General features: G+C 42.7%; 1 protein-coding gene across 1 annotated transcript in view; it reads left to right on the plus strand.

Annotated features, from left to right (window-relative positions):
• The first annotated feature begins 250 nt into the window (after positions 1–250).
• LOC115192231 (inactive tyrosine-protein kinase transmembrane receptor ROR1) overlaps positions 251–25,772 on the plus strand; it is a 161,890-nt gene continuing 136,368 nt past the window's right edge. The window contains exon 1 of the mRNA XM_029750500.1: positions 251–752. Within this exon, the coding sequence (XP_029606360.1) occupies positions 647–752 (106 nt within the window). The 5' untranslated portion in view covers positions 251–646. The remainder of the gene's footprint in view (positions 753–25,772) is intronic.

Consider the following 25,772-nt stretch of genomic DNA (forward strand, 5'->3'; position numbering starts at 1 on the left):
CCTTTGCAATACCTGAAGTAGGCCTACTTTTGATCCAGCTTTGCTCCATAATACAGGCTCACATTTATTTGTACTGCTCTAATTACGTTGATAACCAGTTTATAATAGAAATAAGCACCTCGGGATATATGGCCAATAAACCAAGGCTACGGGTCGTGCGTAAGGACAGACCTTAGCCGTGGTGTATTGGCCATATACCACACCACCTCGGGCCTTATTGCTTAAATATAGTCCTTTGTGAATGAATAAGTTCTAATAAACTGTATGCTCAATGAATAAGTCATAAACCATATGTGAAAAATACAAGTAGGCGCGATCTGAAGACTAGTCGGTCTTGCACAAAGAAATATGTATTTTCAACACATGGTGGCGACACATCCAACCCTAATCAGAGCCAGATGCCTCGTGCAAGGCAAGCCGCACACGGCATAGAAGTTTTGGAAGCGTGCGCTGAGAGCTGGAAGGAAAGTAGTGGGACTCCGGAGGAGAGAGGAGAGAGGGAAAGAGAGAGAGAGAACTTCGTGCGTTTACGTTACACACAGACACGGGATAAAAGACGACTGCGTGGACAGTTGCTATATACATTTAGTGTCTTTTCATTTTTAAATCAACGTTTACACGTGCGCTTACGGTTAGAATCGGGGGAATGTATCCTGATCGGGCAACAGTGACCGACCGTCTTCCGAGATGTCAACTCAACATTCTCCGTTCCATCATGCTACTCCAGGCCGTTCTAGAGATGACTGCGACCAGTAAGAATGTGACTTTTTTATTACGGTGCCACAATGTAATGTCGCATCATCTGAAAAACACGAAACGTTTTATGGCATTAATGTTAATATTTTAAGCCATTAATATGGTGATATAAATCTAGGCTATTGGTCGCTAGCCTATATCAATTTATTCGATTGACGTGTCTGCGACAATTTTAATTTCCTCTTTATTTTTACTTTTTTCGTGTATTTTTGGGGGGTGATTTTCAAATGGTTATATGGACATTACATTCGTTGTTTTCTTGGGCTTCAAAATAGGCTACTTGTTTAAACAAACGTGTTCATTTATTAGGCTACATTAATAATAACATATCTTACTTTATACAACAAGTACTAAATGATCTGTGGAAGGCGCTACATAATAGGCGTTCAAGTCTTTTATAGTTGAAACAAAGCCAATTTAAACATTGATTTATAATCTCCAGTATTGAAAGACAAAGGGACTTCTCTTCTCAGGTGATGATGGAGGGGATAACCATCTCACTCCCAGCTGGAGGTCCATTGTGTGGGTCCCTCCATTTGTAATTAAATGTAATCTAAAATGTAATCTGTTATCCCAAAAGTAATTATTTATCACGAGAGTGCCTTAAACAACTACTAGTAATTATGCATAGTTCTAGAAAGGTCTGGAACGCTCACCTTTCTGGTAAAACATTGTTAGAAATTGCTGAGGTGTACTCACTTTTGAGGCACAAGCTCAAGTACATGTACAAATATTATGAAAATATAAAAAAAAAGAAAAAAGAGAGGCAATAGGGCTTTATAAATATATTAACAATCAAATTATAAACAAATTACTATAAGATTTCACCTTTCTTTATTCTGTAAAATAAAGATAGTGACACTACAAAATTGACACCATTTCACATAACTGATGACAGAGAATGTTCTGTCCTGCATCCTCGGAGTGATGCAGACATGCCGTTCAAATGTCTGCAGACTTGTTCCAACTTCAGCTTTAAGCACAATGTGATTTTGTCTCTCTGTGACCCAGAGAAAGTGGTTTTGTTAAAAGTTTTACTAGATTATTTTTGTATTTTCATGTCAATTTGATAATATCGCAGCGAGATGGGACCACTTTTGCTGCACTGTAAAAAATGGCCTGTAATTTTTACAGTAACTTACTGGCAGCACAGTAGCCAGTATGTAACTGTACATTTACAGTAACTTACTAGCAGCACAGAAGCCAGTAAATTATTGTAGATTTATAGGACCTTTACTGTAACACAAATTGAACTGAATATTACTGGAACTCCTGACTACAGTAACATACTGTATTTCTAGAATTGACATTGCATTACTGGAAGCACAGTGGTTAGTAAATTATTGCAGATATACAGTGCAGGTAGCTAGTGCCAAAGACAGGCAGTACGTCTGTTACATGTATTTGAAATAGGTATTTCAATATTATCAATACCTATTTTGTAATTTGTATTTCACTGGCCTGAACTACAATTAATATAGCCTATTTTGTAATAGTTTAATTAGAATACATGTATTTTCTATTTTCTAATACAAATATAGACTAGCAAGTAGCCCGCTTAACTACGACATTCTGGTAGCATAATCTTTTTACTTGCTCTAACTGTGGTATATTCTTGTTTACCTTAGATTAATACACTGACTGTAAGTTGCTCTGGATATGAGCGTCTGCTAAATGACCAAAATGAAAATGTGAAAATGATCACTTCCAAAGCACACTGCTGGATATTATTCTATTGACCTCTGCCCCCAAACAAGGCCAAATTTGATCAAAATACAAATATTTTGAGGGTGGAGCTCATTAGAATAATACCCAGCAGTGGTGCTTTGCAAATGCACATTTTTAACATCCACATTTTGCTCATTTAGCAGACGCTCTTGTCCAGAGCATCTGCTAAAAAAATAAACACATATCACAGAGATAGCAAGTAAAACGTTTCTGTAACCGCTACTGGGAATGTTGTTGTAGTTAAGGATGCATTGGTCTTCAAAATTTCCTTCATTTGTTGCAAGAGACCTTTTTGATATATCTTTGCCCATGTCTGGCTAGTGCAAAATAGTGATGTCATGTTTGATACTGGATCTCCGAGGCATGTGTTGAAATCGCTAAGCAGTATGCTGATGCCTGTATGACTTTATTAGAAGTTTCGTTGAACAACCACCTGATTGCTTTGGTGTTGGTTTGGTAGAAGACAAAAAGGCTACTGTATGCTGCGCACGTGCAACGGGGTGTGGGACGTCATCTATAATGATGATGTTGCTCTAAATTATTGTGACAAGCAGGTGCCAGTAGTGTACACTGTGTGTATCAAAGCCTCAAGCAGTGAACCTATTTTCTACACAGTTGGCTGGAAAACCTCAATGCTTCAAGAAGCTTTATTTCCCCATCATTAGTGAAAAGTACGTTACAGCAATATTGATGGTAACGTGCTTCCTGTAAGTTACTGTAAAAAAGTAAATGCTACTGTAATTATGATATCTTACAGTATTTTACTGTAAATACATGAGATTAGTGCAAGCAGTTTGGCTGTTAAGTATTTGTATATTACAGCATATTTATGAATATTTGGTGTTTCGTATCACTTGCAGAGGAATTAACAAAGGCTCCCAAACGGGCTGTGATTACAGGGCAAAACACATCAAAAGGACACAGTTTAATAGTCAATCATAAACAGTTTAAGACCTGGTATCACTTTCTGTCCCCTAAATAACATTTTTTTTTAAGTGCACTACAACCACATATCAGTTCAATGGGTACAGCATTCTCACGAACGGGTGCAACAAATACTGCCAATTACAAGGCACATCTCAAAATGTGTTAATGAGCCACCAATTCTTCTCCTCCCACAAAATGTCTATAATTTTTTATTTACAGAATTCTGCAGTAAATATACAGCAAAACAGCACTTTATTGTTAAATTGTAGTAAAATTACAGCAATTGCTTGCAGTGAATATGTAATTATATATTACAGCATACCAATTAGTATTTAGCATTTTATATCACTTGCACCTGTAGAGGGTTTAACAAAGGCTTCTAAACCTGCAGTGACTACAGGAAAAAAATACACCAAAAGGACATGGCTAAACATTCAACCATTAAAGGTTTGATACTTGATACCCTTCTGATCTTTTCCCAATATACACGTAATAGTTAGGGAACTACTACCACATATCACTTAAAATGGTACGGCACTCTCACTGACAGGTGCAACAAGTATAGCCTCGCACAAGGCACTCCTCAAAATGTGTTCATGACCACAGCAATACCATGCACCCACAAAATGTTTTTTGCCGTTCCAAAATTACAGTATGGTACTATATTCTATGGGGTGGTACTGACTTACAGTAAACTGGCAGCACAGTAGCCAATAAGTTACTGTAGATTTACAGGAAGAATATATTTTTAAATGGTATGGTACTGTATTCTGTGGGGTACATCATTCTCACTAATGGGTGCAACAAATATAGCCTCTTACAAGGCATGCATCCAAATGTGTTAATGAGACAGATAAAAAATGAGAAATACAGCAAAACAGGTTATACAGTACTTTACTGTATAATTTAACAGTGTAGCAGAATGCCATTGAACCCCCATCATGCATTGCTATGTACAGTTCTCTAGTATAGAATTACAGTAGCTAACTTGGAAAGGTTTGCTGTAAATTTACAGCAATTTGTTACAGTCCTGCTTTCCCTAGGCCCTCCCTTTTGATATGCCATATTCCATGCAGGGCTCTGAGCTTCACAATCAGAAAAAAATCGAGCCTTTGTCTGGATAGGCTAGAAAATTGGACATGTCACTCCCTATGCAAATGAGGGGTCAGATTTCACATTCTCCATCTCAGTTCCTTGTGGTCAGGTTCAGCTGAAAGGGGAGACTCTGCTATTTAGCTGAGTATACAGAAATTGATGTTGCGCCGTTCACAGAGCTCTCTGTACAAAAAAAGACTGTTGGAACTGTTCTAGAACCGCTACTAGTCCCCTATTTACATCAAATAGGTTTTAAAGCAAACTCAGTGATACAGTACTGACTGATGCTGAGAGTAATGACTTCAAATGAAATCCTGAGTTCAAGAACATTGGGAAATGGCGGCACTCCAATTGTTGTATATTTTAAGACAAAAAGACCACCTCATTTCACCTTTTTATTTTCGGCAGGGCAGTCTAATGCGTTTTGAGTTTCACGTTTTAATGTCACATGCCTGAGTACGGTGAAATACCTTTCTTGCAAACTCAAAACCCAACAATGCAATAATTCATTAATAACAATGTAATACTAGAAAGGAAAAAAAATCCACGAGAAATAAGAATAAATATGAAGAACACAATAAGTAAGTAAGCATAATATATACAGGGTCAGTTCCAATACCATATTTACAATGTGCAGGGATACTGGATTGATGGAGGCAGCTATGTATAGAGGTAACGTGACTAGGCTTCAGGATATAAGATAAACAGAGTAGCAGCAGCTTGTATGCGAGTGGGTGTGCGTGGGTGTAGAGTCAGCATAAATGTATGTGCATGTTATATGTGAGTGAGCAGATGATGGAGTGAGTGTGCATAGACAGTGCAAAACTTAAAGGTCAATAAAGATACAAGGTTAACTCAAATAGTCTGTGTAGCTATTTATCAGTCTTATTGATTGGGGATAGAAGCTGTTCAAGAGCCTGTCGTTGCCAGACTTGATGCACCGGTACCGCTTGCCGTGTAGAAGTAGAGAGAATAGTCTATGGCTTGGGTGGTTGGAGTCTTTAACGATTTTCCGCGCCTTCCTACCTCACCGCCTGTTATAGATGTTCTGGGTTGCAGGGAGCTCGGCCCCAGTGATGTACTGGGCTGTCCACACCACCCTCTGTAGCGCCAGGTGATCGAGGTAGGTGCTATTGCCATACCAGGCAGCAATGCAGCCAGTCAAAATGTTATCAATGTTACAGCTGTAAAACCTTTTCAAACTTCTGAGGGGGAAGAAGTGCTGTCACGTCTTCTTCACGACTGGGTGGATGTGTTTGGACCATTTTAAGTCTTTAGGGATTTGGACACAGAGGAACTTGAAGCTCTCGACCTGCTCCACTGCGGGCCCGTCGATGTGGGTGGGGGGTGTGCCTGCCCTCCCATTTCCTTTAGTCCCCGATCAGCTCCTTGGTCTTACTGACGTTGAGGTTGTTGTTCTGGCACTACACTGCCAGGTCACTGACCTCCTCCCTGTAGACCGACTCATCGTCGCCGGTGATCAGGCCTACCACCGTCGTGTCGTCAGCAAACGTAATGATGGTGTTGGAGTCGTGCGCGGCCACGCAGTTGTGGGTGAACAGGTAGTACCTTAGGGGACTAAGCACACACCCCTGTGGTGCCTCTGTGTTTAGGGTCAGCGTGGTGGAGGTGATGTTGCCTACCCTCACCATCTGGGGTCGGCCCATCAGGAAGTCCAGGATCCAGTTTCAGGGGGAGGTGTTCAGACCAAGAGTCCTAAGCTTGTTGACGAGCTTGGAGGGGGACAATGGTGTTGAACGCTGAGCTGTAGTCAATGAACAGCATTCTCACATAGGCATTCCTCTTATCTAGGTGGGTGAGGGCAGTGTGGAGTGCGATTAAGATTGCGTCATCTGTGGATCTGTTGGGACGTTATGCAAATTGAGGTGGGTCTAAGGAAGCCTAGGAGAGCTTCCAGGCTTCCTTCATAATTTCCTTCATAAATAATTATTACAGGGGCAGTTTGGTCAAACTAATCCCGTTCGAATCGTCCACTGGAAAGACGGACATGCTGGGGTAATAATTACATAACCGATGTTCTATAGTAATACTAGTCCCGTGCGAATAGGACTTAAGCCAAACAATCATTCTCCTCCCCACACTTAACCTGGGAAAGGTTATAAACATCCTATGACTCTATATAACCTTTTTAACTGCTGTATATAACCTTCATAACTGCTGTCTATAGGAGGAAGGTGCCCAGATGGTGTCTGTGGCCTTACGTGAAGTATTGAATAGTTTGTTTGGAACAGTGGGTTTGCCCTCTTGTGAATCAAATAGGATTTTCATTTGTTACCCAGTTTGTCTATGTATGATTAATCTCCAGCTAGAGGATGTGTCTGGGTTTGTTTGGATTACACCAGTCCTCCCTATTGGTTTTGGATATTATTTACAATGGTTGGAGGAGGCAGCGCTTTCTAAAGCCATATTCTGGTATGCCACTCTCTCTCAGACTCGAGTCAGGAGCCCAGAATGTTAATCCAAGATACTTGACTGGCTGAGTTATAACTTCTTCACATGGGGTTTTATAATGGAACAGGAATAGAGGAGGAGGAAAACTCACCCCCTCGTAACTATTTCACATCTCAACCAGCAGACTGGAAAAAGAGGAGTGGAAAGAAACAGCTATTCTGAATCGGCCATGATACAGTCTCATTCTCTTTACTCTTTCATAACAGTCAGAGGGCTATAAATCATTTGGGTGGAACTACCTCGACTGCAGATTTTAACGAGACAGAATGTTGACATTAAAGGCACTTTACCTTTGAAAAAACTCACCCCGTGGACTCTGTCTCCGTCTCTTTCAGGGAGACTCTGAAACATCCTCATCCTCCTCAGGTCTGATAGCTGAGGTCTTATACCCCTTTCTCATCTCTCCTCCTAATGCATGGTACAGTAACTCAGCCATCCACTAGTGCATCTTTAAAAGCCTTCTCAGACGCCCAAGAATGTGGAGGATTAACTATATGTGTGAAACAGATGTAGTGTGTGTGCGTGCGTGCATTGTGTACGTGTGTTTTTGGGACAATTTGGGTCCAGTTTGAAGCATCTGGAAAGAAAAGGTCACACACCTATTAATCAGCACTAAGTCATAAATCATACACTCCGCGCCCCTTGTTACTTTCAAACAACAGCATGTAAACTATGTCATGCAAAAGCAATTACCTATTTCCCTTTTGTTTAATAACCTCATATGTTTGCCAAGTTTATATGGCAGTATTGCTCAACATACACAGTGTTTGGAAGATGATGTCTTGTCTTGGCTTATTGTTTAATTGATGGTTACTTACAGTAATTGATGGTTATACAATTCTTGTGTAATGTTACACAAAACTGATGGATGTGGATTAGATGAGCAAATTTAATACGACCACTATAAGGCATCCATTTTTTATTTAATTTGTTTACCCTCAGTCTCTTTCCTCTAATTATGGTTGTTGTATGTTAGGGCTTGTAGTGATTGTAGTGAAGCAACTGGCAGTAGTAGTAGAGCTACACTGTTACAGAAAACTTGAAATTATATAATATTTTGTATTATCAACAATAAAATACTCTGAAACGTTTCATACTGTAAATTATAGTGCATTGTGGGAAAATGTTGTGGGCGGGGAAAGAATTGCTTTATTTTGAATGGTACTGTAATTCCACCCTACAGAATACATTACAGTATTTCTGGTAGGGAGGTTACGTTTGATACCGGAGCGCCGAGGCATGTGTCAAAATCGCTAAGCAGTTTACTTTGAAGCAATATGCCGATGCCTGTATCACTTTATCAGAACCACGTGATCAATGGCATCAGAAGCTTTGTTTTGTCGAACAACCACCTGATTTGGTTTGGTATTGGTTTTGGTAGAAGACAAAAAGGCTACTATGTGCATGCGCTACAGCGTGTGGGACGTCGTCTATAATAATCTCACTGCTCTAAATTGTTTTGACCAGCAGGTGCCACTAGTGTACACTGTGTTGATCAAAGCCTCGTTTAATGAACCCATTTTCCACATAATTGGCTGGAAAACCTCAAACCTTAACGAAGGTTAGTTTCCCATCACTACTTTTTGGAGCACCCAAGAACTTTTGACCACTATATTTGGTATTTTTTATTACTTGCACTTCTAGAGGCTTTAAAACTGGCAGTGTCTACAGGGTAATTAGACCAAAAGGACACAGTTAAACTATCATCCATTTAAGGTTTAAGATTTGCTGCCACTCCAATCTGTCTCCTAGACATATTATATTAATAGGGCATTATAACCACATAAGAGTTAAATTGGTACAGCATTCTTACTCACGGGTGTAACAAATAAAACCTCTTACAAGGCATGCCTCAAAATATGTTAATGAGCCAGAAAGAACAATACCATGTACCCACTGGTGGTCCTTTTTTTTGTTGCCGCTATAAAGATACAGTACGGTACTGTATTCTGTGGGGTGGAATTACAGTACCATTCGAAATACAGTAATTTTCCCACAATGCACCGTCATTTACAGTATGCTGCAGTAAAAGGTTTCACTGATGATAATGCCTAAAATGATTGTATAAATTACAGTTTTCAGTTACAGTGTATGTCACTCTCCCCTTGCAACCTCATGTTATTTAAGCATACGTATTCACTTACCTTTGTCGTCTAAAATCCTTCTGAGAAACACCATCTCCCCAGAAAGCTTAGTTTTTTTGGTTGGGACTGGGAGTTTTAGTCTTGGGAACATGATTTGAGGCTAAACATTGTCCACTCTCATGTCATATCCTCATTTTGTCTCTGCCCTCTCTGTGCTAGAGAGAGGGTTTCATAAAGTTTCTCCATTACAAACTGAAGCCAAGCATGGAAAACCCCTTCCTGTAATTACTGACTCTACATTGCACAGTGGAGGTGAGGGCATGGCAGAGAGAAAAATCTCCTCTGTATATCTAGGGACTCAAGAGTTTAAACAGATATGGAAAAGGGAGGTTGGCTCTTTGCTGTAGATACTGTAGATCTGACTAATTGTTTAAAACTATTGTAGCTAAGGGCCTCATTCCCTTGACTCAGTGTCAAAAATGTGCCTAAATGATCAGTTATTTGATAGAACTACATTGGTTATTTAAGAAGATACTTCAAATGTGCAGTTATTAGACATGCATCAATGCACCCCATGGGTTGTATAGGCTATGCAATAATGTAGTCATTATACTAATGTAGTAAAAAATATTTCACTGAATGTATAAAATTAAAATTTTCCAGGTTTAGTAGGGTTTATCCGACTTACTGCGTGGGGACCATGCTACCTACCGTCCATTTAACAGGGGAGTGGATGAAACAAGTCTTTTTAAATTCCGCTGTAAATCTGTCAGTGTACATTTCTTCAGCCTGTTTGCATTGCATTAAGGACTTAAGGTTCTCAAACATTGGCACCATATGTGGATCTAGCATTCGGGGAATCTAGCGTTCGTCTGCCGATCATTCAGCGCGCTGTGTTTTAGGGATCACCCGCTGTCGACGTCTGACTGCCAACATTTTTCAAGCAGTTTGACATGTAAAATCGGTGCGCGCCCGGTTCACAAATTCCGTTCAGAGCTGCTAAGTAATCTCAACCAGCAAACGCTATTGGTGTGTCTGAGCCCTTAGGGAACGTGTTGCATGCAGACTGGCAAATCTCTTGTCGCCTAAAATTAGCCTTTTGTACGTTGCCACGCTCTCTCAGAGCTGATAAAAAACAACCTTAACAGGATTCTTAACCAAAGATTAATATTTATTTTAAAAATGAAAATATACATGCAATTTATCAGTCAACAGAAGCATTTTCATTTTTCCTTGCTCTGTCCTTAAGTAAAAAAAAAAAAAAAAATCTCCCAAAGATGTGACAGGCAGCATCAAGTTTCCCTCCATGAAGAAGGGCTTTTATGCATTCATAATTTTCCACAGCATCATGTCCATCTAGGAGCAGATCACTCATAAATGCTTCCCCAGAGCAGAGCTAGAGTAGCAGTGGTTGTGGTGACTGGTGATGGGGCTAAATCACATATTAGGCTTGGCTGGCTGGCTCGTATATCTGAGAAACGGTCTGTCAGAGGAAGGGTAGCCTCCTTGCCTTCTCCCTGCCACCCATGACATCAGGGCTTTGGATGGGGATGCCTTGGCACTTGGCAGGCACCTGCTGCTGTCACTCTTAGCTCTTAAACTGAAATCACCCCAGGATCACTCTCCTTCGCTCTCTTGCTCTCTCTTTTTTCTTCTCTCCCTCTTTCTTTCTCCCTCTTCCAATTTTGTTCCCCAGCTCATCCCAGGATCACTCTTGCTGTCTCTCTCTTTTCTTTCTCTTTCTCCCTCTTACTAGCTCGTTCTCCTTTTTTCTCCCCTTTCTGTCCCACTCCCTCACCCTTGGTGTAGCAGCTCTACTGTACCTGGCTCGTGTACTGTTCCGTTTGGCCGTGGATCCACACTTGGCTGCTGTTATCTGAGTTGACTGTCATGCTGTTTTTGGCATGGCTGTGTGTGTTTACTCACTGTGTTCTGAGTGAGAGGAAAAAGGCAGAAAGGAATGGATGTGCGACGGTTTGAGCTTTCGAAATCCAGCTTCTGTTCTCTTCTCTCCCCCACCTCAAACATTCTGCTTGTGAAAACCACCGGACCATCAGTTTAGCACCAGGAATCAGAAATGTGTTAGTTCACATCACTTGATTAATAGAATACGGTGCCTTCAGAAAGTATTCACGCCACTTGACTTGTTCCACATTTAGTTGTGTTACAGCCTGAATTTAAAATGGATAATGTCAAAGTGTAATTATGTTTTTAGAAACAAATTAAAAAATGAAAAGCTGAAATGTCTTGAGTCAATAAGTATTCAACCCCTGTGTTATGGCACACCTAAATAAGTTCAGGAGTAAAAATGTACGTAACAAGTAACATAATAAGGTTCATGGACTCACTCTCTACGCAATAAAAGTGTTTAACATGACTTTTGAATGACTACCTCATCTCTGTACCGCACACATACAATTAGCTGTAAGATCCCTCAGTCGAGCAGTAAATTTCAAACACGGATTCAACCACAAAGACCATGGAGGTTTTCCAATGCCTCGCAAAGGGCACCTATTGGTAGAAGGGTAAAAAAACTGATATTGAATATCCCTTTGAGCATGGTGAAGTTATTAATTACACTTTGGATGGTGTATCAATACACCCAGTCACTGCAAAGATACAGGCGCCATTCCTAACTCAGTTGCCGGAGAGGAGGGAAACCACTCAGGGATTTCGCACAGCAAAATCAATGGGGTACATTTTACTCTGAAAGTTAAGTGTCACTCATTTTCAGTGAACATATGAGTCCCACTGTACTGGGGTTAAAATAATCTCCTCACAATTATCCCTGTGGGAAAGAAACATAATACTGCTCTCGCTCTGGGCAGAGATGCCATTTAGAGCTCAGTGGCAGAGAGCTCAGTGGCAGAGAGCTCAGTGGCAGAGACGAACTCAGTGAGATAAACTCCTAAATTGATAGTGCTATTTGTTTAGGTGATTTACAGCTAGCTAGCTACTTCACATGCTGATATTGATTTTAGTATTATTGTGTGTAGCTTTGTTTTCTAGCTAGCCAGCCAGGCAGCCCAGGGAGAGAGAGAACATTGCATTGTGGGTTTTGTAATAGACTTGAGCTACAACAGATCCCCCCCCCAAAAAAAATCACAGTTCTACCAATCTTCTTATTACGACAAAATGAAACATTTGTTCACAGAAAATATTGTTTTCACATATTAGTGTTATTTAACAGTGTTAATAATAGGAATTAGAGTTTGGGATGGATTATCCCTTTAAACATTGAGCATTTCCATCCAATTGTGTCAAAAATAGGTTCATTACTCGAGGCTTTGATCAACACGTTTTAATGTTACACTAGTGGCACCTGCTGGTCAAAAGAATTTAAAACACCCAAATTAGTATAGATGATGTTCCACACGCTGTAGCATGTGCACAGTGTAGCCTTTTTGTCTTCTACCGAAACCAATACCAAAGATTCTGGTTATACTGACAAGATGCATGTCTCTCCACCTTAACAATGGGAGTCGTTGTCCACAAAGCGGCACGGTGGGCTGTCTTGCGCCCTGCTATCCTTTCTTTGGATTGGTGTATTCATCTCATTATTGTAATCCCTTTTTGAATATTCAATGAGGGTTTTTGACATCAACCGCCTGTATTCAATGGAAAGAGAGGCTATGCTACTAAGCCTCTCGAGGCCTCCCTCTTCCTCTCTGCCAATACCAAACCGGTGGTTGTTCGACAAAGTGAAGCTTCGGACGTCATTTATCACGTTCTTCTGATAAAGTGATAGAAGAATCAGCACACTGCTTGGAAGTAAACTGCTTAGTGATTTTGACGCATGCGTCAGCGCTCCGGTATCAAACGTAACACCACTACTTGCAAGGTGATGTAACACCACTACTTGCAAGGTGATGTAACACCACTACTTGCAAGGTGATGTAACACCACTACTTGCAAGGTGATGTAACACCACTACTTGCAAGGTGATGTGTAATTCCTCTTGAAATCCAGCCAGAGTTAGGATAGCCAACAGTGGGCAATTGACTGTCAGGGTTAGGAAACTCACCTAAAACACTACTTAAACCATTTAAACCGGAACAACCATTTCAGTAACAGGTGCAATAAATCTAACTCATTGGATTAGTTTAGAAAAATGTATGTTATTTATCTTTGTGTAGATGCAGTAGAGCATGTTGGGAAATATGATAATAATGGGTGGGGTGTGGTTTTACTGTTTTCTCTCCTCAGTGTAAAACAATAACTCTAATTATTAACACCAACACTGGGGGTTCTTTTACACCACTGAGTGTTCATTTCACTCGTAAAGAGTGAATTTAACTCCTGAATCAACACTAGAAATGTTACACTGAAAAAGCAACACTGGACAATTTGCTCTGCACAATGGGGCCAATGGTGAACTGAAACTTTTTTGGCAAATAAATTAACTTGATGTCCTGAATACAAAGTGTGGTGGTGGCTGCATCATGTTATGGGTATGCTTGTCATCGTCAAGGAGTAGGGAGTGTTTTAGGATAAAAATAAACAGAATAGAGTTAAGCACCAGGAAAACCGGGTTCAGTCTGCTTTCCAACAGACACTGGGAGACAAATTCACCTCTCAGCAGGACAATAACCTAAAACACAAGGCCAAATATTCACTGGAGTTGCTTACCAAGAAGACGTTGAATGTTCCTGAGTGACCTAGTTACAGTTTGACTTAAATTGGCTTGAAAATCTATGCCAAAACTTGAAAATGTCTAGCAATAACCAACGACAGAGCTTGAATATTGTTTTTATAGAATAAAGTGCAAATATTGTACAATCCAGGTGTGCAAAGCTCTTAGAGACTTACCCAGAAAGACTCACAGCTGTAATCACTGCCAAAGGTTATTCTAACATGTATTGACTCAGGGGTGTGAATACTTATGTAAATTTGATATTTTTTGCCAAAATGTCTAAATACATGTTTTCACTTTGTCATTATGGAGTATTGTATGTAGATGGGCATGTGAAAAACAAATATTTAATCCATTTTGAATTCAGGGTGTAACACAACAAAATGTGGAATAAGTCAAGGGGTATGAATACTTTTTGAAGGCACCAAAATGCCATGTTTATTTCCCTCGTGACAGTCACTCTTTCTCTTTCACTGTTTCTCTCTCTCTCCCCCGTCTCTCTCTCTCTCTCTCTCTCTCTCCCTCTCTCCTGGTGAGTTGTTGAGTTGAGGTAGCACTCTCCTCTCTACAGGTGTTTCTGGTGAGAATAACGTCTGGCTAACAAGCACCCTGAGCGCTAAAACAGGCCAGTTTGGATTGCAGGAAATTTCATTTTACGGGCCTCTAATGATTTGTGTTCATTACGGAGCTATGTTAAGGATAAAAAAAAACTACGTTTCCTTATTACAATGTTTCCTTACTACCACAGTCACATCGGCTTAAGAGAGCAAAGTTGATTTGGAGGTACCACCGTACTATATATTTGCGTGTGCTTTTTTCGTACTGAAACTGCTTGGCCTCCACATTAAGCTGTTTAGCAATTCTCCGCCTCTATTTTACCCTGTTTGTTTAACATACAAACGTGTGTTTAACTCCTCTTTTCTTTTATTGGTTGGTAATTACTTTCAGTAGCCATGCAAACTGTAATCCTGTTTTAGTCTGAAGGTTAGGAAATCCACTCTCTTTGAAGATTAGTTCCTTTAAAGAGGGTTAGGTCTAAGCCAGTGGTTGGACAATCCCACTCCGGCCATGTATGTTGTTGCAGCTCTTTGAGAGGCATTTATAACAGGATTGGGGAAAGTCTAGGCCGTGTTCATCCCGTCGTTTTAGGGAGGATAATTGAGGCTTGGTCGATTGGTGTTGCTTCTGTGCATCAAAGAAAGGACGACCAAAGTTGGGTCATGAGTAATCTGCCTCTTGAGGCGCCTGGAAATGTTTGTGTAATTGGAGAAAAAGGGAAAGATGATGTTTATTCTCTGCTGTAGATTACATGCCATCAAAATGACATTGTTTGGATGAAGACAGTTGATTTTTCTGTAGTTATTTGGAACCATACTTTTTACGATGGATTCAAAGTCACTGACAACAACTTTTTTATTAGGAATTCACTCCCTTCATGGTCTCCTGTGTTGCCGCTAATTTCCCTTTTCCGTTTCTACTCTCCAAAGGGACTCAGTTAGTAAAGTAAAACTTTGTATTTAAGACTGCTGAGGGATTAGGCCTATGGTTTCCAGGAGTCTCCCCTGCCCTGACCGTTCACAGAGCCCCAGCCTCCACAGCCTCCGAGCTTCAGTCAAACAGAAACGAGCAGGACACAGCCTGTTTGTATAGGCTCAGCCTTTGTCACATTGTTCCCATCAGTGGCTGACAATTAAACAGCAGTCCTTGTTTGCTCAGCCACTCCATTCAGGAACAAAGGGCTTAAGGACTGAGGAGCCCTTACTACTACTTGCATGAGTGGGGTGTAGACTGACTGGGGTAGTATGGCATTTTGACCCTGCCTGTGTGTGTAGCAGGAGTCTCCAAGAGGCTAGCGCAGGCAAGGGCCACCTACCACCCTGGCATCAATAGAAGCAATTTAGCTCACTCCCTCTTCACTGGCTCTAATTCTTCTGTGAAGAGAGAGCTATTAGCCTCCTTCAGTCTGTTGCTATTCCTCTTTCTCTGTCTCTTTCTCTGTCACTCCCACTCTCTCTCTATACTCCCCTCTATCTATCTCTCTCGCTCTCTCTCTTTCTCTCTCTGTCTGTCTATCTGTCTCTCTCACGCTCTCTGTCTCTCTCGCTCTCTCTCTCTCTCTCTCCCCTTCCCCCCCCCCCGTCCTCTACTCTGTGACCACGCCGACCAAGGAATCCAGAAATAAAAGGCTTCATTTGGTTCATTCTGAGTGATCATTAGCCAAGGACCCAGCCGCGGCCCATGAGGACTATGCCCAAGTATGTGCCGACAGAGGGGAACCAATGGTGATGTACAGTGTGGTGCCAGGGCCAGGACTGGGGCCGGCTGGGACCGGGCTGAGACCCAGAGACCTTAGGGAGTTAGAGCTCTCTCTGCAGCCCCTCAACCCCCTTGAAACCCCCTCAAACCTGGGAAAGAGATCTCGCCCACCTCCCCCAGCATATTCACAGAGGCATTACAAAGGATGGAAGCCACTTAGAGCTCTGCAGGCTTGATGCGCTAACCAGTGGGTGAACCTTTTGAAGAGGAGCCCTGATTTCTCAATTTGTCTGCCCATTGTCAAGGTTTTACTTGAGACGAGAGCCACTTAAGAGCCCTACTAGCTGGATGTGTTAACCAGAAACCAGTAGGCCCTTTGAAGGAGGCCTTAGACTTCTGTTTGATGTCGCAGTGTTTGTGGGCAAGGTGGAATATGTCGGAATGGTAATGGAAGGAGTAGTTCAATTCCGTATCGGAGCTCCTGGCCTGAAGCTTCTGCATTGTGAGTAGACAGAGACTCTCCCACAATCTGAGTATCAAACAGACCCTCTATCTCAAGAGGTGTGTGGGATTGTGTAGATGTGAGCCAGACCAGAGTGAAGGAGGGTAACAGGGCACCGCTCATGTGGGGAACCTCTTTATTTACCCCCGGCCAGCGGAAGGGAATCTCAGCTCGGCAAGGTCGGTCCGGGAACGCTGCAGATCGACCAGGAATTCATACGTTTATCCTGCGGGATGCGGAATGCCGCTTGGTCTCCGCGGAATCTCTCAGAGGTGGATTAAACAAATCTGTGGGAGCGTTGAAAGGGAACGTTTTGTTTACCTTTTTTTCTCTTCATATTTCCACTTTTAACAGTTATTTCATTTCCCGTTTGATGTTTACCAAGTCTGGCACCAGGGTTTTGGAGCCGGCCCAAGTTCAGGTTCACCCTTTGGTGCCTCTCTCTGTACCCCGAGTGCTGAGGCTTCTCCTTCTGAGAGCATCGCCTCCTGAGTTTCGGACAGACAGAGGGAGGGAAGGAGGCACTGTCTACAATGATTAAATGTATTCTCTCTCCCGTCGGCTTGGTTTCACCGAACTGGATTAGTTTTCCTATGCATGAGAGAGAGTAAAGAGACCATTTACATGTACAGTAAGAGGGCAAAAGGAGAGTTAAGATGATGGGTGGCTGGGTGAGAGAGAGAGAGAGCCGTCCCTACTTCCCTGTTATGGTCATTGTGGATTATTATTTCTGACATGCACCGTTGGCCCGCTGATTTAGTATGGCCGCCCGGGCCGGTGCGGCCCACCAAGTGGAGTAGAGCACAGTAACACTGACTGGTTGTGATTCATGACTGTTTGAGAGGGCAGTCCAAACACTGGACCTATCAAGACAAGCTTGCTGTTATTGTTTGCCTTCAGTGTGCACGTGTGTTCCAGAGAGCTGTGGCTGTGTGAGAGCTTGGCAGGCCGCGTCGCTTGGTCTGTTTGTGCTCCCCGTCCACACACAAATACACGCAAACACCGATCCTCGGAAGGTTGGGTAAATTGATGGTTGCCCTATGACCGGAGAGAGTTACGGTGACTTAAATGAATTAGCCTCAGAGTTAATGGTCCCTGCGATGTCTCCAACAGCCTGGACACACACTCTCTCGCTTCGGTTAGCCGACTGACTCTCTCTGCAGGCCCACAGTCACATGAACCACTGTCTACGGAGTTGTGATGAATTTTTATGAGATTTTATTCTCTGTGGATCTGATATTCAGTATATCTACCAGCTACATGTCTACTAGTACGGATTCGTCGATAGACCATAAAGGCCTACTAACAGTATGAAGAGTTCTTTGGTGAAACCTTCTGATGATGTACAGTTTTAGATTTCTTTCGGTATGTTTCGAGGTATGATTCAATTATCAGGTCCAGATGAAAATAAACCACTAGGGAAAGGGAGGATACCTAGTCAGTTGTACAACTGAATGCCTTCAACTGAAATGTGTCTTCCGCATTTAACCCAACCCCTCTGAAGCAGAGAGGTGCGAGGGGGGGGGGGCTGCCTTAATTACCATCCACGTCTTCGGCGCCCGGGGAAACAGTGGGGTTAACCGCCTTGCTCAGAACGACATTTTTACCTTGTCAGCTCAGGGATTCGATCCAGCAACCTTTCGGTTTACTGGCCCAACGCTCGAACCGCTAGGTTACCTACAGTGCGTGCGTGTGCCGTGCGTGCTGTGATGAGAGCTTGTCTGTCCGTCAGGATGTCTGTCTCTTTGCGCTCCCCATCCATCCCTGGAACATTCTATCATTATTTTTGTTGTAGAATTAGTATTGATTATTGGATCTTCCCCTTCATCATGGTGTATCATAGCCGGTGTCTTGGTTGTGGTTTGGTCCCCGGACAGTCACAGTGACATGCAGATGTGACCCGCTGTCTGTCCTTTCCCAATGCACTCTAGTTTTATTAGTTCATCAATTTACTCTCAAACCGGGATTTTGAGAAGGGAGTGTGTGCAGGAGGTCTGTATTAGCACGTGCTAATAATTCTCTGTGTGTGTCCAATTCCTCTGCTGCGTCCCCCCCCCCTTCAAAACGACAAATTATTCATCTCCCCCTCATTACTAAAACTGTCGTGCCACACACACACACACACAAATACACGCAAACACCGATCCTCGGAAGGTTGGGTAAATTGATGGTTGCCCTATGACCGGAGAGAGTTACGGTGACTTAAATGAATTAGCCTCAGAGTTAATGGTCCCTGCGATGTCTCCAACAGCCTGGACACACACTCTCTCGCTTCGGTTAGCCGACTGACTCTCTCTGCAGGCCAACAGTCACATGAACCACTGTCTACAGGGTTGTGATGAATTGTTATTCTATTTTTATCTACCAGCTACATGTATACTTGTACGGATTCTTCAATGGACATATAGGCCTACTAACAGTATGATCATTATTTAGTGAAACCTTCAGATGATGTACAATTTTATGTGTTATTACTGAACAAAAATGTAAATGCAACATGCAACAATTTCTAAGATTTTACTGAGTTACAGTAAATAAATTCATTAGGCCCTAATCTATGGATTTCACATGAAGGGCCAGGGGCGCAGGCCTGGGAGGGCATAGGCCCACCCACTGGGGAGCCAAGGCCAGCCTCCCCCTTCTCAGACGATCCCGCAGGTGAAGAAGCCCGATGTGGAGGTCCTGGGCTGGCGTGGTTACACGTGGTCTGCGGTTGGAGGCGGCTTATGGTAGAGAAATTAACATTCAATTTTGTGCGTTATGGGACCAACACTTTACATGATGTGTTTATATTTTTGTTCAGAATATTTGTATGTTTTGAGGTATGATTTAATTAGCAGGTCCAGGTGAAAATAAACCACTACTGTGTGTGTTTCAGAGAGCTGTGGCTCTGTGGGAGCAAATCTAATTTATTCTTTCTTTTTCTAAACTCTAGAAAAGTTCAAAGCAACACGCTACGGTAGGTTTACAGCGTTCGGTGTCACAGAGGTGGTCTTGGAATGCCACCAAGATGGCCTGGTTGCTTAGTAATGTGAAAGCAATTAGCTGTGGTGCAGAGATATGTGGAATAACACAGAGAATGCAGGTTGGCTGCTGCCTGTGTATGTGTGTGTGTGTATTTACTCTCTAGTGGAAGGTGTATGCCCCCTGTCCCATCTGGATGACTGTGGGTTTTTCATTGCCTGGTAACTGAGGGAGAAAATACTTCCAGCTGCTCTCCGGTTCTCACTACCTCACCTGGGACAGGGCAATACTTCATTCATTCTTTCTTTCTTTTAAAATGTTTTCTTTCTCTTTTTTTCTTTCTTTCTATATCCCTCTTTCTTCTCTACTTCTTGTTCTCTCCTTTACATTTTCTTTCACTTTCCCCAACTCTGTCTTCCAGCTCTCTCTCGCTCTCTCCCTCTCGCTCGCTCTCGCTCTCTCTCTCTCTCTCTCTCTCTCTCTCGCTTTCTCTCTCTCTGCTACAGTACTATACCAGAGAGTCCACCTGAGTTTCCAGCCTCCAGGCTTACTCCAGTGAGTAAACACACAGTCCATCCCTGCTGTGCACACTGTACCGTGGCCTCTCTCTTAACCTCAACATTATCCAGGGTCCAGAGCCAGGGCCTTTCTAGGGCCAGCTAAACTCCGCTCCGTGCTCCCTCTGTGGGGAGATTGGTCCACGGACCTGGCCCGTTCTGAAAAATAATCGCCAGAATAACATGGAGCCAGAAAGAGATAAAGATAACAATGTAGAAAAGTTTGTCAGCTAGGGGTCGTCCGGGCCTGCAGGCAGCAGAGCAGCATAGCTCTATCCCCCAGAAGGTAACGTCTTCCCTCGGAAGCCGAGCCAAGAGCAATCCCCCAGCAGCATATTTCACCTCTCTACTGAGACCAGAGGAGATATCAGCATCCAGAACAGAAAAGCAGCTTTTGTCTCACCGACCGCACTGTCAGATAGAGGCGAGTATCAGAATATCATAAACTAATGCACAACTGTTTTTCAAAAGCGAAAGTGGGGGAAATCCCTGAACCAGGCGTAATGAAAGAAAGCGAGAGAGGGAAAGTGGAAACACAGGCCAGTAAAGCAGGTAGCCTAGCAGTTAAGAGCGTTGGGCCAGTAACTGAAAGGTCGCTGGTTTGAATCCCTGGGCCAGCAAGGTGGGGGAAAAAAATCTGCCGTTCTGCCCTTGAGCAAAGCAGTTAAGCCCCAACAACAACTGCTCCCTGGGCGCTGAGGATGTCGATTTAAGGCAGCCTCCCGCATCTCTCTGATTCAGAGGGGTTGGGTTAAATGCGGAAGACACATTTTGGTTGAATGCATTCAGTTGAGCAACTGACTAGGTATTCCCTTCTCCCTTCCCCTCTCTGTTTTAGTTTGTTTGTGTGCAGTCAGCAGCCATGCAGGACCAAGGCCATTCCATCCCATCCATCCCCCCCATAGGATCACCTATCACCACCCCTAACGCTCCTTTCTCTGACTCCTAAAAACAGTACTACCCACTCACAAGAGTTTTCTGTCTGCCACCGCTTCCCTGTTCTCTAGCTACTCATTTCCCTCTGTCACTCTCTCCCCTTTCCCCTCATTTCCTTCAATTCCCCTGTCTTTCTTTCCCTGCCACTCTCCATTTCCCTCTTTCCCTCCCTTCCTCTCTCTCCCGGTCTCCCTCCTCTGGACAGGAAGAGGGCACCTTAGTGGGTGTTATTTTTGGAGCCCTGTCTATCAAAGCAGGGATCAGGGGGAGATTTGGGAGCCTTTTTGCGCCTTTTCCTCTCGCCCTCGGTCACAGGATATCAGTGTTTCACACCAATTGGCCGGTGAATAAACGACGTAGTCGTGGTTACGGCCAATCTCGCTCATCTTACACCACTAAAAGCACCACCTGGCTGTCAGTCAAACCTGTCTCCCGGTAACCACTCTTACATCATCAGAGTTGTGGGGAAAAGGAGAGCGTACCGGAATGAGCGCTTCAGTTCTTGTGAATCGCTCGATTAAGTTGCTAAAACACAGGATGTGTTTAAATGTTTCCCAAAATGTTTCGCTGGATGTTATTTGGTAGAGGTACTTAACCCTTTACACCTGTGGGAATTAGCCTATGTGGATAGGGCTAAATGTAAATGTTTCTTACAGAAGAAATATGAAAAGCATATGCATACGCATGTTAGAAATTTAACGGGAACACTTTGGAGATCATGGGAAAATGATTAGAAACAAGTTGAGGACACAACAGTTCACCTGACACAAGACTGAACCAATCATTACACCGTTGATTTTAGGTGCGTTTTACATTTACTGTATTTTTCGCGACATTTGTTAATAACCAAATCTGAAATAAACTCTGAATATATTCAGTAACACGAGAAGAATATTCCTGGAAAATGTGGGGTAGGTGCAACGTAAGACAAAAAAAATGACAAGGGTTTGAGTGAGAGGACTAACTGGTGTCTTCAAGTGGACACACACCTCTCCAAACTGTGCACAGTTCCTAAGTAATTAAGTCTTCAACTAAAAGTTTTTTTTAATCTCTCCTAGCTGTGCCATTGAGGGGCTAAAGCGAGCACCCTTGCAGTTGTTTTGTTTGGAACACAACCCTGCATCCCTGCCCTCACACAATTACTGGTGTTTACGCAATCCCAAAACTGGGTCAGGTGGGCGTCATTTGAAAGCTTGTTCTATTGCCAACATGAATAGTTAAGTTATAAAATACGATCTTACATTTTTAGGCTTTCACAAGGCAAGTCAGAGAAACAGATCGCAATTCTGGTGTGCATAGAAAGGAGTCATTCAGGTGAGTGTTTCGTGGCAAATTTTCTTCACAATAGACAAACATAGGCTCTTTCTGTTCAGAACAACCCATGGATGTGACGCCATGTAATCGTGTAACTGTACATCAAACACAGCGATCATAAACGTTGACATTGTATATGAAATACAGTTGAAGTCGGAAGTTTACATACACTTAGGTTGGAGTCATTAAAAGTTGTTTTTCAACCACTCCACAAATTTCTTGTTAACAAACTATAGTTTTGGCAAGTCGGTTAGGACATCTACTTTGTGCATGACACAAGTCATTTTTCCAACAATTGTTTACAGACAGATTATTTCACTTATAATTCACTGTATCACAATTCCAGTGGGTCAGAAGTTTACATACACTAAGTTGACTGTGCCTTTAAACAGCTTGGAAAATTCCAGAAAAGTATGTCATGGCTTTACAAGCTTCTGATAGGCTAATTGACATCATTTGAGTCAATCGGAGGTGTACCTGTGGATGTATTTCAAGGCCTACCTTCAAACTCTTTGCTTGACATCATGGGAAAATCAAAAGAAATCAGCCAAGACCTCAGAAAAAAAATTGTTGACCTCCACAAGTCTGGTTCATCCTTGGGAGCAATTTCCAAACGTTCATCTGTACAAACAATAGTACAAAAGTATAAACACCATGGGACCACGCAGCCGTCATACCGCTCAGGAAGGGGACGCGTTCTGTCTCCTAGAGATGAACGTACTTTGGTGCGAAATGTGCAAATCAATCCCAGAACAACAGCAAAGGATCTTGTGAAGATGCTGGAGGAAACAAGTACAAAAGTATCTATATCCACAGTAAAACGAGTCCTATATCGACATAACCTGAAAGGCCGCTCAGCAAGGAAGAAGCCACTGCTCCAAAACCGCCATAAAAAAGCCAGACTACGGTTTTCAACTGCACATGGGGACAAAGATTGTACTTTTTTGAGAAATGTCCTCTGGTCTGATGAAACAAAAATAGAACTGTTTGGCCATAATGACCATCGTTATGTTTGGAGGAAAAAGGGGGGCGCTTGCAAGCCGAAGAACACCATCCCAACCGTGAAGCACGGGGGTGGCAGCATCATGTTGTGGGGGTGCTTTGCTGCAGGAGGGACTTTGGCATCATGAGGGAGGAAAATTATGTGGATATATTGACGCAACATCTCAAGACATCAGTCAGGAAGTTAAAGCTTGGTCGCAAATGGGTCTTCCAAATGGACAATGACCCCAAGCATACTTCCAAATTTGTGTCAAAATGGCTTAAGGACAACAAAGTCAAGGTATTGGAGTGGCCATCACAAAGTCCTGACCTCAATCCTATAGAAAATGTGTGTGCGAGCAAGGAGGCCTACAAACCTGACTCAGTTACACCAGCTCTGCCAGGAGGAATGGGCCAAAATTCACCCAACTTATTGTGGGAAGCTTGTGGAAGGCTACCTGAAAGATTTGACCCAAGTTAAACAATTTTAAAGGCAATGCTACCAAATACTAATTGAGTGTATGTAAACTTCTGACCCACTGGGAATGCGATGAAAGAAATAAAAGCTGAAATAAATAATTCTCTCTACTATTATTCTGACATTTGACATTATTAAAAATAAAGTGGTGATCCTAACTGACCTAAGACATGGAATTTTTACTAGGAATAAATGTCAGGAATTGTGAAAAACTGAGTTTAAATGTATTTGGCTAAGGTGTATGTAAACTTCAGACTTCAACTGTAGGTTTATACTATGGAAATGTGAAGTGCACATTATGGACTCACGGGTGTTTGGCTTGTTTGTCTGCCGTTAAAGCGGTATTTATTACAATCTACAACGTTTCATCTTTAAAAATACAGAGTCCTTTTAATTTACAGCATTTCCTTCACTCAGACAATTTGTTGGTCTGCAAAAGTTGCCCAATTAGCAGGAGGGATGTGAGCAACTTCTTGACGCGTGCTGAACGGCTGTCAGTCAAAACACATACAGCGCTGTGAAGCAGAGAACCAGAGCTCTGCCATCATTTATAGCATGTTATTGTACAGCCAATGTGTTCTCAATGTAGGCACTTGTCGGTGCCCAAATCTGCCATTGTCAACCCGTAGGCCTATACGGGTACGAGTGTAAAAGGGATACAGGCTCTGTAGCCCTTTTTCTATAGTCAAATTATATAGTGGCCTCATGGGTAGGATGTTATTCATCTTTCATCATTTCATAATTAATAAACTAAAAAAATGACAAATGGTTTTGTTATATTTCAGTTTTCCGTGATGTGTACAAAATGTGATATTGGTATGCAAAACTGAATACATTTCAATTTTATATCTGACATGGTACAGGTGTCTTCTTTTGTTTAAGCCCAGGACCATGTGTGTGAGGTGTATACTTTTGTTTCAAAGTACATTTGTTTAAGACTACCAAGAAACACTCTGTGTGGCCCTGATTTAACCCACTGCAGTAAAAGGTTAAGGAGTTCTGAGAAAGTTGTGAATTCTTTGGCATTGAACAGTTGAAAGTTGAAGAATGTTCATTGAACTGAGTGACTACTATAGTGTAACTCCCTCCAACAAAAAGCTCCTGAATCAGCCAGATCACTGTGCGTTGCTATTTCTCAAACTGCCGGTAAGAGAATAAAGCTGTTCCGTTTCGTTTTACTTAGCACCTACTGTTTAAACTAAAACTGCATTCTTTGTGTTTTTCAAGTATTTTTTCAAAGAAAGCCAATAGAGATTCTCAGAACATTGAAAGCAGCTGGAGATGGAGAGAGATGGAGAGAGAGAGAGAGTGTAAACAATCCTAGTGATGAGAACTACCACACACAGTTTAGGGACAGCCACCCCAGAGAAGCCATTACCAGGGACAGGGGGCGGTGCCTAATGTAGACATGGGTAATCAGAGTAATTGGACCAGGGAACACTGCAGCTATGGTTCATGGTCAAAGGGAAAGAGGAGAGGGGCCAGGGGAGAACAGAAAAAGAGGGGGAAAGGAAAGCGAGTTTAGGGGAGCAGGGGTTTGGGGGGGGGGGGAGAGTCAGGGCGAGAGGAAGGGGGTGAGGAGAGGGGCCAGTCTTTTACGAGGCGTGGGGAAAGGGGGGCCTTGCCTGTGGTGGGTCCTGAATAGAGGAACCCCATGTCCTCTAATGTGATGTGAATAACTCTTGACCTAACAGACGCCCTTGATTGGCATAACGATCAGTTGGGCTGGGGATGGGGATGATGTATGTGTGGGTATTGGTGGTGTGTATTGGTGTTTGTGGGTATTGGTGTGTGCGTTTGTGGGTATTTGTGTGTGTGTGTGTGTGTGTGTGTGTGCGTGCATGTGTATTTCTGCCCCAGTCGTTGCCAATGTATGTTGGGGGATTGGACTAGCGTGACATGAATGCAGATGGTGGCTGACTGGCTGTGGGAGTTTTGGGGTGGCTGCCTCAGTCTCAGCCCCAGGGCCAACCCCAGTCCTAAAGGCCCCCAGCTGGCCTGGTGTTTGGGAAGGAAAGGGACAGAGGCCCCTGTGCCTGCGGGACGCCCCATGCATGAATGGGGGCAGAACGGGGACCGGAGAGAGAGG

The sequence above is a fragment of the Salmo trutta genome, chromosome 4 (genome assembly GCF_901001165.1).
Source record: "Salmo trutta chromosome 4, fSalTru1.1, whole genome shotgun sequence".
In the NCBI taxonomy this organism is placed as follows: Eukaryota; Metazoa; Chordata; class Actinopteri; order Salmoniformes; family Salmonidae; genus Salmo; species Salmo trutta.